The sequence below is a fragment of the Triturus cristatus genome, chromosome 3_2 (assembly GCF_964204655.1).
Source record: "Triturus cristatus chromosome 3_2, aTriCri1.1, whole genome shotgun sequence".
Classification (NCBI taxonomy): Eukaryota; Metazoa; Chordata; class Amphibia; order Caudata; family Salamandridae; genus Triturus; species Triturus cristatus.
In genome coordinates this window covers 1222095481-1222109408 of record NC_140584.1, presented here as the reverse complement: position 1 = coordinate 1222109408, position 13928 = coordinate 1222095481, and the positions used below count along the sequence as shown (strand labels likewise).

The following is a 13928-nucleotide window of genomic DNA, read 5'->3' as shown; positions in this document are numbered from 1 at the left end:
GAAGATTGAGAACACTAGGGCAGTAGTGGGGGAGAGGGTACCTACATCTGTAATATGTATGTTAAACCCTGGGCTCCTCACACCTTCCCTAATGAAGACTGAGAACACTGGGGCAATGGTGGGGTAGGGGCTACCTACAGTTGCAATTTTTACCTCAAGCCCTGTGCTCCTCACACCTTCCATAAAAAACACTGAGAACACTGCGGTGGTGGTGCGGAAGGGATTACCTACATATGTAATATTTATCTTAAACCCTGGGCTCCTCACTAGTGGTGGGCGGAATTTGCGAAATTCACTTTCACAAATTATCGCGAAAATGTTAAAAATCTCCGCAAACACGCGGAAATATCGCGAAGATGCAGAAGTTTTTTTCCCGCCCGTTCACTGTATTTTCTGCGTGGTTGCGGCTCGACAACTTACCCATGCGGTTGCTCGCGGGCGCGGCCATCTTGTTTTCACTTGTCTCGCGGTGCATGATCGCGAGAAGAAAGACGTGATCGCGCGACGAATGACGTTACTGCGGGCGCGAACTGTCGCGAGACAGCGCAAATGGCTACCAACAATCCAACATCTCGTGGAGAACGTGGGCCCGATTCACAGAACTTACTTAAGACAAAATCCTAAAGTTACTACCATTTTGGTATTCACAGAAGGCACTTACTCATTTTGGTATTCACAGAAGGCACTTACTCATTTCGGTATTCACAGAAGTTAGGAGTCCTAACTTTAGGACTCCTAAATGCCTTCTGTGAATACCGAAAGTCTTGAAATTAGGATTTTTCACAGTTTAGTAGTAGAATAGTTAGAACTCCTAACTTTAGGACTCCTAAATGCCTTCTGTGAATACCGAAAGTCTTAAAATTAGGATTTTTCTCAAATTAGTAGTAGTAAAGTTAGGACTCCTAACTTTAGGACTCCTAAATGCCTTCTGTGAATACCGAAAGCCTTAAAATTAGGATTTTTCTCAGTTTAGTAGTAGTATAGTTAGGACTCCTAACTTTAGGACTCCTAAATGCCTTCTGTGAATACCGAAAGCCGTAAAATTAGGATTTTTCTCAGTTTAGTAGTAGTAAAGTTAGGAGTCCTAACTTTAGTACTCCTAAACTGAGAAAAATCCTAATTTTAAGACTTTCGGTATTCACAGAAGGCATTTAGGAGTCCTAAAGTTAGGAATACTAACTTCTGTGAATACCGAAGTGAGCAAGTGTCTTCTGTGAATACGAAAATGAGTAAGTGCCTTCTGTGAATACGAAAATGGTAGTAAGTTTAGGATTTTGTCTTAAGTTAGTTCTGTGAATCAGGCCCCGTGACCGGATCGGGAAAACTTGTCGGCGAACGCGGGGATTCAGGTAAGGTGATCGCGCGCACGCGAGAATGTATTATTTTACAGCGCAAGCAAGCAAAAAATTTCCAGTAACATGCGGATTGCAGAAATTTTGACATTTTCGCGCTCTCCGCGGGACGCGAAAATGTCAAATTATCGCAATTTCCGCGAGCGGAACGGAATTTTAGCCCAGGCCTACTCCTCACATCTTGCTTAATGAAGACTGAGAACCCTGGGGTGGTGGTGGAAGGGGGGTTACATACATGAGTAGTATTTATATTAAACCCGGACCTCTTCACACCTTGCATAATGAACACTGAGATCACTTGGACGGTGTTGGTAGAAGGATTACCTACATGTGTAATATTTATCTTAAACCCTGGGCTCCTCACACCTTGCATAATTAAGACTGGACATTCTGAGGTAGTGGTAGTGGAGGGGTTACCTACATCTGTAATATTTCTCTTAAAACCTTCTCCTCACACTTTGCATAATGAAGACTGAGAACAATAGGGCGGTGGTGTGTTATGTTTACCTTAAACCTTGGGCTCCTCACACCTTAACTAATAAAGACTGAAAACACTGGGGCAGTGGTGTAAGAGGGGTTAAATATATGTGTAATATTTAGCTAATGCCCTATGCTCCTCACAACTTACATAATGAAGATTGAGATCACTGGGGGTGGTGGTGAGAGAGGGGCTAACTATGTGTGTAATATTTATCTTAAACCCAGGACTCCTCATACCTCACATAAAGACAATTGAATTAAATGGGGCAGAGGAGGGATGGGGTTACCTACATGTGTAATATTTACCTTAAGTCCTGGACTCCTCACACCTTCCTTAATGAAGACTGAGAACACTTGGATGGTGGTGGGAGATTAGTTACCTACATTTGTAATATCTACCTTAAACCCTGGGCTCCACACGCCTTGCTTAATGAAGAGTGAGAACCATGGGCAGTGGTGGGTGAGGGGATATCTATATGTGGAGTAGTTATATTAAACCCTGGGGCGGTGGTTGGCGAGGGGCTACATATATGTGTAATAATTATCTTATACCCTGGGCTCCTTACACCTTACACCTTGCATAATTAAGACTGAGAACGCTGGTGCGATCGTGGGGGAGGGATTACCTACATGTGTAATTTTAATGTTAAATCATGTGCTCCTCACATATATCATAATGCAGACTGAGGACACTAGATCAGTGATTGGGGAGAGGTTACCTACATGTGTAACAGTTATCTTAAACCCTGGGCTCCTCACTCCTTGCAAAATCAACACTTGGAACACTATGGCAGTGGTGGTAAGGGTTACTGCATGTGGAATATTGATCTTAAACCCTGGGCTTCTCACACCTTGTATAATGAAGACTAAGATCACTTGATGGTGTTGGGAGAGGTGTTACCTGCATGTGTAATATTTATCAAAAAGCCTGGGCTCCTCACGCCTTGCATAATTAAGACTAACAACAATGGGACATAGGTGGTATTGGGTTTACATACATGTGTAATATTTATCTGAAACCCTGGGCTCCTCACACATAATGAAGATTGAAAACACTGGGATGATGGTGGGGGAAGGGATACCTATATGCGTAATATTCATCTTAAACACTGTCTCCTCACACCTTGCATATTGAAGACTGAGGTCAACGGGGCGGTGGTGGGGGAGGGGTCACCTACATGTCAAATACTTGCCTAAAACCCTGGGCTTCTTACAGTTTACATAAATTGTTGGACTTGGCCCTTCTGGCAAGTTCACCCCAATAACTTTTTGCAGTATCCTAGCCTTTTTCCTGTGTTGTACTAGTGGTTTTAGGCCTCTAGGCGCTTTCACACTGTGTCCCAGTGGAAAGCGCTTGCGCTCTGTGTGGTTGAATGAGACTGACCTGCCCTCCCATAGGAATGCATGGGGGATCTGAGTGACCGTGCTAGTTCCTGATGCGTGGGGAGTGACGATCTGTGCTTGTTTCCCGCTGGATTTGGCCTCAGTACGCCTCGTACCCCATCCGCCGCGAAGCCGTGTCTTTGCTGCCCGGCACTGTGCGTCTACGCTGATCCAAAAGCGTTAGTACGTGCCGTATCCCTCCCGGCCGCATTGCTCCTAACCTTCCCCGCCGATTCGAGACGTACATCCCTGGCTTCCGAACCATGTACGCCGGACCCAAGCTCCATCGACCCGCAGGTACGGTCCATACGCTGCTAACGTACTGCACCGTGCCGTACTCAGAGCCGAGAAGCCGCAGTACGCTGATCCTCCCCATACGCTGTACGGCGCCGAGAAGTGTCGCCGCCCATCCGCACCGATGGTACGGCTCAAACGCCGAACGCCACGGACTCTGCAAGCTGATCCGGGCCATCCGCACGTATCCCTGAAGGTCCCGTACCAACGCCGCGTACCAACGCCGTGACCCGACCAGACCGAATACGCTGCTGAACTGCGACCCGGACCCATCAACTTGTCCCGCACTGTCCGTCGCGGACCCCACGAACTTAAGGTACTTGGTTCTGATCGCACCGCAGCGTGCACGTCACGGACCCCGGAGTCCGCACCGATTGTTTGACTCGTAATTTTCTTGTTTTTAATGCGGACGAGTCGCACACCCAGGTACGAACCGTACAAAGCCTGAAAAGAAGCAGAATTGAGTAAAAGAAGCCTATTTTTGTATTTTAAGCCTTTCTACAAGAACATTGAACTTTGAAATATTACTGTGGTCATTTGAAACGTTATTCTGGTCTTGTGCTAAGCCTTATATAAAGAAACCTATTTTTGATACAACCTTGACTGGTGTCCATTTGTGGTGTGTCATTGTATTGCTGTATGTGTTCACAAATGCTTAACCTATGACGCCCTGAGAATAGTCTTGACTGCTTGCGCCACACTACCGAAAGGGTGAGCAGGGGTTATTTGAAAGGGTGATCCCCTTATCCTGACTTAGAATTGAGAGTCCCTGCTTGTTGCAAGTGCATACCTGTGCCAACTAGAGACCCCCATTTCTAACATAAATGAAGACTGATGATGCTGGGTTGTGGAGGGAGAGGGGTTACCTACATTTGTATTATTTACCTTAAACCCTGTGCTCCTCACACCTTCCCTAATGAAGACTGAGAACACTGGGGCGGTGATGGGGTAGGGGCTACCTACATGTGTAATATTTACCTTAAACCATTTGCTCCTCACACCTTCCCCAATGAAGACTGAGAAAAATAGGCCAGTGGCGTTGTAGGGCTACCTACATGTGTTATGTTTACCTTAACCCCTTCACTGCTAGGCCTTTTCCCCCCCGTGCTAAGCCTTTTTAGGGCTATTTGGGGTAGTGTGCGCTTAGGCCCCTGTAACTTTTTGACCACATAAGATATCCATGCCAAATTTGCGTCCTTTTCTTCCAACATCATGGGTATTCTAAAGGTACCCAGGGTTTGTGGGTTCCCCCAGAAGGGTCCCAGAAATTAGCCAAAATACAGCAAAATGTAGGTTTTTTTTAAAAAAATGGGAAAAACGGTCTGTGCGTTTGTGGGGCTAAAATCACCATTTCCCCAGCTTTTAGGGAATGACGGACTGTTGTCAGAAAACCAACATTTTTTACACAGTTTTGGCATTTTTCTGGGACATAGCCTATTTTTGCTATTTTTTGTGCTTTCAACCTCCTTCCAGTTAATGGCAGAAATGGGTGTGAAAGCAATAATGGATCCTGGGAAGCTATACATTTATGAAAAGTAGACAAAATTCTGAATTTACCCTTTTTTTGAAAAGTGTCTAGCTGTAGTTTTTGAACACTAGCTCTGCCGGCACCTATGGAAACCTAGCACACCTATACATTTTTGAAAACTAGACACCCAGGGGAATCCAGGATGGGGTGACTTGACTGCCTCCCACAGGTTCTGTTACCCAGAATCCCTTGCAAACCAAATAATTGTCAAAAAAACAAATTTTCCCCACATTTGTGTGGTGGAAAGTACTGTAATCTGCGTGGATCAACAAATTTCCACCCGCCCCGCGTTCCCAAAGTCTTTCGAGAAAAATGGTACCGCACTTGTGTGGGTCGGCATAGGGCCCGCGACAGGAAATGGCGCAAAACGCAACGTGGACACACCTCAATTTCGCAGTGTAAATGACCCTTTTTTGGCAAAGTGCATAGCTGTAGTTTTTGAACCCTAGCTCTGCCGGCACCTAGGGAAACCTACCGAACCTATACATTTTTGAAAACTAGACTCCCAGGGGAATCAAGGATGTGGTGACTTGACTGCCTCCCACCTGGTTCTGTTACCCAGAATCCCTTGCAAACCTAAAAAATTGTGAAAAAAACACATTTTCCCACATTTCTGTGGTGGAAAGTTCTGGAATCTGCGTGGATCCACTATTTCCACCCACCCCGCGTTCCCCAAAGTCTTACGAGAAAAATGGTACCTCAATTGTGTTGGTCGGCCTAGTGCCAGCGACAGGAAACAGTGCAAAATGCAACAAGGTCACACCTCAATTTCGCAGTGAAAAATGACCCTTTTTTGGCAAATTGCCTAGCTGTGGTTTTTGAACCATAGGTCTGCCGGGACCTAGGGAAACCTAGCAAACCTATACATTTTTGAAAACTAGACACCTAGGGGAATCCAGGATGGGGTGACTTAGTTGCCTCCCACCACGTTCTGTTACCCACATTCCCTTGCAAACCTAAACAATTGTGAAAAAAAACATATTTTCCCCACATTTCTGTGGTGGAAAGTTCTGGAATCTGCATGGATCCACTAATGTCCACCCACCTCGCGTTCCTCAAAGTCTTCCAAGAAAAATGGTACCTTACTTGTGTGGGTCGGCCTAGTGCCTGCGACAGGAAACGGTGCAAAACGCAACGTTGTCACATCTCAATTTCGCAGGGAAACATGACCCTTTTATAGCAAACTGCCTACCTGTAGTTTTTTAACCTTAGCTCTGCCGGGACCTAGGGAAACCTAGCAAACGACAGGAAACAGCGCAAAACGCGACATGGTCACACCTCAATTTCGCAGTGAAAAATGACCCTTTTTTGGCAAATTGCCTAGCTGTCGTTTTTGAACCATAGGTCTGCCGGGACCTAGGGAAACCTAGCAAACCTATACATTTTTTAAAACTAGACACCTAGGGGAATTCAGGATGGGGTGACTTAGTTGCCTCCCACCACGTTCTGTTACCCACAATCCCTTGCAAACCTAAAAAAATTGTTAAAAAAAACACATTTTCCCCACATTTCTGTGGTGGAAAGTTCTGGAATCTGCGTGGATCCACTAATTTCCACCCACCCCGCATTCCTCAAAGTCTTAAAAAAAAAATGGTACCTCACTTGTGTGGGTCGGCCTAGTGCCCGTGACAGGAAATGGTGCAAAACGCAAGGTCGTCACACCTCAATTTCGCAGGGAAACATTACCCTTTTTTGGCAAAGTGCCTAGCTGTAGTTTTTGAACCCTAGCTCTGCCGGCACCTAGGGAAACCTAGAAAACCTATACATTTTTGAAAACTAGACATCCAGGGGAATCCAGGATGGGGTGACTTGACTGCCTCCCACCATGGTCTGGTATCCAGAATCCCTTACAAACCTAAAAAATTATTTTAAAAAATACATTTTCCCCGCATTTCTGTGGTGGAAAGTTCTGGAATCTGCGTGGATCCACAAATTTCCACCAACACCGCATTCCCCAAAGTCTTACGAGAAAAATGGAACCTCACTTGTGCGGGTCGGCCTAGTGACCGCGACAGGAAACGATGCAAAACGTAACGTGGTCACACCTCAATTTCGCAGAGAAACATGACCCTTTTTAGGCAAAGTCCCTAGCTGTCGTTTTTTAACCTTAGCTCTGCCGGCACCTAGGGAAACCTAGCAAACCTATACATTTTTGAAAACTAGACACCGAGGGGAATCCAGGATGGGGAGACTTGACTGCCTCCCACCAGGTTTTGTTACCCAGAATCCCTTGCAAACCTAAAAAATTGTCAAAAAAACACCGTTTCCCCACATTTCTGTGGTGGAAAGTTCTGGAATCTGCGTGGATCCACAATTTTCCACCTACGCCACGTTCCCCAAGGTCTTCCAAGAAAAATGGTACCTCACTTGTGTGGGTTGGCCTAGTGCCCGCGACAGGAAACGGCGCAAAACGCAATGTGGTCACACCTCAATTTCGCAGTGAAAAATGACCCTTTTTTGGCAAAGTGCCTAGCTGTAGTTTGTGAACCCTAGCTCTGCCAGCACCTATGGAAACCTACCAAGCCCACACATTTCTGAAAACTAGACACCCGGGGGCTTCCAGGGAGGTATGGCTTGCATGGATCACCCAACGTTTCCCTACCCAGAATCCCCTGCAAACCTCAATTTTAGCTGAAAAAATCACTTTTTCACACATTTTTGTGTGGGAAAGTTGTGGCATCACAGGGCTTACACAAATTTCCCACCACCCAGCGTTCCCCCCGGTCTCCTGCTAAAAATAGTGCCTCACTTGTGTGGGAGGCCCAAGTACCCGTGACAGGCAAGGGCCCAAAATGTAGTGAGGCGACATACATTGACTTTCTCAAAACCACCTGGGTTTGCAAGGCGGTTACCTGGGTTTTTGGTAAGCCTGGGCAAAGCACTACGCTACGCTCGCGTAGTTTGCGAAGTTCGCGCTACTTCGCACTACGCCAATTGCACGTAGCACAGTGCGAACCCGCATAGTGTAGTGTTGCGTAGTGCTGCGGTCATTTTTTGCTTGCTCGCGGTCCTCAACGTCAAGTTGGCGATCGCGAGCAAGCAAAATGACATCCCGGCGAGACTGTTTCCTTGTTCGCGATCAGCAACATCAAGTTGGCGATCGCGAGCATGGAAAATAAACCTCCCGGTGAGATTCCCAACGCTAGGAGGTCAGGTGTCTCATTGCAAGTGGTCGCGTATGCTTGCGACCGCTCGCGATGAGAAACTACCAGTTTGCGTTGAGAAAGCTGCCGCTCGAGCAAAAATCTACTCGAGCAGCAGAAAACTACAGCTCGCACTGTGCAAGATGCCATTTTCAAAGATTGCACAGTGCCGGTTGCTTGTCCGCACTGTGCAATCATGGAAAACGACATCTGGCACAGTGCGAACAAGGTACTACGCAGTTCGCGAAGTGCTACGCGTAGCTCGCGTAGTGCGAAGTGCACTTTGCGTAGCTTCGCGAAGTGCTACTTCGCGAACTACGCCCAGGGTTAGTTTTTGGCCCCGTGCTCGGCGGTCATCTAGGGAAACCTACCAAACCCACACATTTCTGAAAACTAGACACCTGGGGGCTTCCAGGGAGGTATGGCTTGCGTGGTTCCTCCAACTTTTCCTTACCTAGAATCCCCTGCAAACCTCAATTTTTGCTGAAAAAATCACCTTTTTCACACATATTATTGTGTTGGAAAGTTGTGGCATCACCGGGCTCACACAAATTTCCCACCACCCAGCGTTCCCCCAGGTCTTCAGATTAAAATGGTGCCTCACTTGTGTGGGAGGCCCGAGTACCCGCTACAGGCAAGGCAAGGGTTTCTGGTTAAACACACACATGCCCTTGGGGCATGTGTGTGCGCAACATGGGTGCACATCACAATTTCAGGGGTGCAACAGGGTGTCAATTTGACACCTTTGCACCCTTGAATTGCCTGTAGGCCCATAGGAATGAATGGGAAGCTATTCCTTAATTGTGACTCGCAATTTGCGAGATGCAATTAAGGAATGTTTAGGAATCGCTATTTTAATAGTGATTCCTACAGGAATAGGTTTTTGACAGTCCTTAATTGCGATTCCTTAATATTCGCTTTTCTTGATGCATGTGCCTGAAAGTCCCTCTCTGAAATGGTTTTGGAAGCAGGGGATTGCACACCACAACTGTGCCTACTAGGGCTAGCTGGACGCTTGCAACCACAGACAAGGCGATTGGTTCTTATTGCTTTGCTACTAGCTAAGAGGAATATGGCTAATTGTTGGGATAGTTAAAAGGTGCCAGGGCAAGAAAAATGATTTTTGCAGAGACCAGTTGGCATGCTATGCTGAAGAGCTCCCTATGTCATCCAGGCCTAATGACTTATGGGCCCCTCTGGCGACATACTTACTTTCTGTGAATGAGAGATACTATGTCGGACAAATGAAAAAATTGGGCAGAAATTTGTAATATATAAATGAGTTGAAATGTGTGCTAGGTGGATGAACAACTGGTATATTATATAATCTGGTATAATATTGTACTAAGCTGTGATGGACATGCCTTGTATGTTTCATTACGTTGGACTATTATAATTGTATATGAGCAAAATTAATAAAGAAACAAATGTTTACCTTAAACCTTGGGCTCCTCACACCTTAACTAGTAAAGTCTGAAAACACTGGGGCAGTGGTGTGAAAGGGGTTAAATACATGTAAAATATTTACCAAAAGCTCTGGGCTCATCACAACTTGCATAATGAAGACTGAAAACTCTGGGGTGGTGATGGGAGAGGGGTTACGTACATGTTCAATATTTATCTTATACCCTGGGCTCCTTACACCTTGCATAATTAAGACTGAGAACGCTGGTGCGATGGTGGGGGAGGGATTACCTACACTTGTAATTTTAATGTTAAACCATGTGCTCCTCACACCTGTCATAATGAAGACTGAGAACACTAGATTAATGATTGGGGAGAGGTTACCTACATGTGTAATAGTTATCTTAAATCCTGGGTTCCTCACTCCTTGCAGAATCAACACTGGGAACACTATGGCAGTGGTGGTAAGGGTTACTGCATGTGGAATATTGATCTTAAACCCTTGGGTCCTCACACCTTGCATAATAAAGACTGAAAACACTTTGGCGGTGGTGGGGGAAGAATTACATACATGTTTCATATGGACCTTAAACCCTGGGGTCCTCCCAACTTGCATAATGAGGACTGAGATCACTGGGGTGGTGATGGGAGAGGAGTTACATACATTTGTAATATTTACCTTAAACTCTGAGCTCCTCACACATTCCATAATGAGACTGAGATCACTGGGGTGGTGGTGGGCTAGGACCTACCTACAGTTGTAATATTTAACTTAAATGCTGTACTCCTCACACCTTCCCTAATGAAGACTGCAAACACTGCGGTGGTGGTAGGGGAAGGTTTACTGACATGTGTAATATTTATATTAAACCCTGGGCTTCTCACACCTTGTATAATGAAGACTAAGTTCACTTGGTGGTGTTGGGAGAGGGGTTACCCACATGTCAAATATTTATCAAAAACCTTGGGCTCCTCACACCTTGCATAATGAAGACACTGGGATGGTGGTGGGGAAGGGAAATCTACATGCATAATATTTATCTTAAACCCTGTCTACTCACACCTTGCATATTGAAGACTAAGGTCAATGGGGCTGTGGTGGGGGAGGGGTTACCTACATGTATAATTTTAATGTTAAACCAAGGGCTCCCCAGACCTGGCAAAATGCAGACTGAGAACACTAGATCAGTGATTGGGAAGAGTTTACCTACATGTGCAGTAGTATTTTAAACCCCAGGCTCCTCAGTCCTTGCAAAATGAAGACTGAGGACACTGTGGCAGTGGTAAGAAGAGTCACTGTAGGAGAGTAGGATCAGCTTCACATAAGTACCCCCACTTTTTGCTGGTGTTTCACTGTTTTTCGACCTTAGTCTGGCTGTGGCCCTGCTAATCAGGACCAAAGCCTAGCTGTTTCCTCTCTAAAATGGTTTCCATGTACATTAGGTACTTATCAAATTGGATTCTGTAGTGCCTTATAAGCCCCTAGTATATGGTATACTATGTACCTAGGGCATAGGTACCTCAGAGGCCTACCAGGGGCTGCAGCATATATTATGCCACCCCTGGGAAGCACCCCAAAATAGCACCACAGGTCTGCTACTGCAGCCTGGGTAAGGGTGTGCTTGCACCCCTTACCGTGGTATAGGCTACCTATATCCACACCTATATACAGACACATATAAACCTATAAGCCACTCCTATGGCAGGCCTTGACAATCCTGAAGGCAGAATGCTTGGTTTTATATGAGAGGGTGCCCAAGCATGAGCTGAGCCCCTCTGCATCTTTCGAAAATACTTCCTTATGGCTGTTCTGTGATACAACCATACCATATACTCTTAAGTGCATTATAACCTTGCGGTAAATGCTAACTTTGAGATGGCTGCATCAAAACATGTTGTGTTTGGTGTCAAACGCTTTGGAATACTACCCCCCCCCCCCCCCTGCCATTTCTGTCGGCGGGGGTAGCATTCCACCCTTCTAGAGGGAGAGACATGTTCACACTGGCTAAACCCGGTAGGACTTCCTGAGCCCTGGCATCACAAAATGGATGCCTCTGCCACAAACAATGAGTCATCCTGCATCACACTCTGGGATACCCAAATGGTTGTGAATCACCAAGTGATAGACCTGGAGATGAGGTATCACCATATACCCACTGCACCCAATTAGCGCTGTCCAATTCTTCAGCAATCACAACATTACTACATTCTTATCGTTCATGATATTAGTTTTCATAACTGAATATTTCCCTTTGTGCTCCTTTCTCTCACCTGAACATTGCACTCCAGCATCCCTTCTGATGTGACAGGCATTATGTCCCCACGCATCATGAGGACAGTCGAAGAAGGACGCCTCTGCTCCTGTGCATCGAATCCGACTCAGCCACACTCTGTGCCATCCTGCTCTAAACACTTCATTGCCACGTAGTGCTCTTAAAGCTGATCCGCATCCAAGATGTCTACAGACCACCTCAGCGTCCTTCTTATCCCAGTGAATATCGCAGACCGTCCCCCATCGCTTCCCATGCCTGACCTCCACTCTCCCTTTGCAGGCATCACCAGCATTGACCAAGCGGATCTCATCAGCACCACCTGTGGCCAGTGGGAGAGAAGGGAACAGATATTGAGTACAGTGACCACCTCTAGAAAGGAGACAATTGAAGCTGAGTAAAGAGATACAATATCAGCAGTCAGCAGGTTTCACTGCTTCTCCTCCCTGAGATCACAGATGGACAAACAGATCTGAGAAGCTGAGCATTGTCTCTGTAAATCCTGAATTTATATACCTAAAATGATCTAGCAATAGTCTTTAAATAAATAATGCCATTTTGAGATTCTAGCTTATTAGCAAAAGCTCACCATTAAATGCATAAGTATATTAATTGTGCACAAATAGACAGTTGATGTTAGACCTGGCACCTTGGCGTGAGTCTCCCTTCCACTTGTTGTCGCTGTGCCTCATATGTTTCTATGGTGTTGGCCGTTCAGCGCACTGTGCCACTGCCAACCAGTGCCACAGTGCAAGTGCTCCCTATGTAAAATGAATATGTTGGTTGGATTCCCTGATTGGCTTATTTGGTTTACTGTCAGACCCCAGTAAAGTGCACCAGGAGTGCCAGGGCGTGTAAATACGAATGCCGCTGGTTGGCTTGCAGCACTGGTTGTGACACCCACAGAAGCGGCCCGGTAAAATGTGTCTAGGTCTGCCATTGCAGAACCTGCATGCAGTCTGGTACTGACATGCTGACTGGCAAGTGCACCCACTTGCCAGTCCCTAAACCTTCCCTTAACTTCATGTTAGTCACCCCTATGGTAGGCCCAAGGGCAGGGTGCATTGTAGCATAAGGTAGGACAAGCCCTGATGTGTGTGGCATGTCCTAATAGTGAATTACAGCCATTTTCGTTTTTCACTATTGTAAGGCTACCCTGTTCTCATAGGCCACAATGGGCGGTTAAGATTGTTACATCCTATGATCCTAACAGACCCAGGAAACATGGTAGAAAATCGAGTTTAGTATGCCTGAACTCGGAATAATAAGGTACATCTTTTCGTAAGGTTTATTTTAATATTCTGCGTTTGCAAATGCCACTTTTAGAAAGTTGGCCTTTGCTTGCCTAACCATTTCAGCCCGCCTCTGCGTGATGTGTATCTGCTGTCTGGCTTGCGTGAGTGACAGGGCTGGGGAAACCCAGACGGGCAGGGCTAGGTAGCCTGGTGGTGAATAGAAAGATTGACCTGTAGATGGGTGGGAGGAGTACACCTGAACTCTGAATAGGGCTGTGCTCTGCCACCACAATGCTGGCTCCGCCCCCTGTGGAGCGTCTGATGGCTCTGCCCTGCACCCTGAAAGAAGAAGCCTGCATCGCATCAACAAAGCGCTCCAGAACTGGACTGAACTAGGCAAGGGCCCCCCTGGCCTGGAAGAACAAAAGAAAGGGTGTATAAAAGAAGGAGCCCTGCTCCTAAGAAATCAGATCCGCTTTGAACCAAGAAGAATCTCTGCCTGAGGAGGAGGCGCCAGGAAAGCTGTACGGAGGAAGACTGTCCCTATCCTGGGGGACTGGCCTGCAGTGGTGACCTTGCTGCCAAAGGAGAGAAGAGGAACTCTTTACTAAGACTTTGCTTCATTTGTATTTCAAGAACCTTGTGCTTTCAAAAACGATCTCCAAGGGCCTGGAAGCGAGCTTGCTCCCTGAACTGAGCCCCAGGACCATTGGGCTCATCCTGACCTTCACTCACCTACCGCTGGACTGTGGTGTTCCTTCCCTCGCCGGAGCCGTGACTCCCGTGCCCATCAGCCCCTCCTTGAGCCGTGACCAGACTGCTTAGCTGCCCCTGCCTTG

At 46.5% G+C, this 13928-nt stretch overlaps 1 protein-coding gene across 1 annotated transcript in view; it reads right to left on the bottom strand.

Annotated features, from left to right (window-relative positions):
- LOC146859507 (CD5 antigen-like) overlaps positions 1-13928 on the bottom strand; it is a 374661-nt gene that overhangs the window by 18381 nt on the left and 342352 nt on the right. The window contains exon 5 of the mRNA XM_085647172.1: positions 11856-12176. Coding sequence (XP_085503298.1) covers positions 11856-12176 — 321 coding nt within the window. The remainder of the gene's footprint in view (positions 1-11855; positions 12177-13928) is intronic.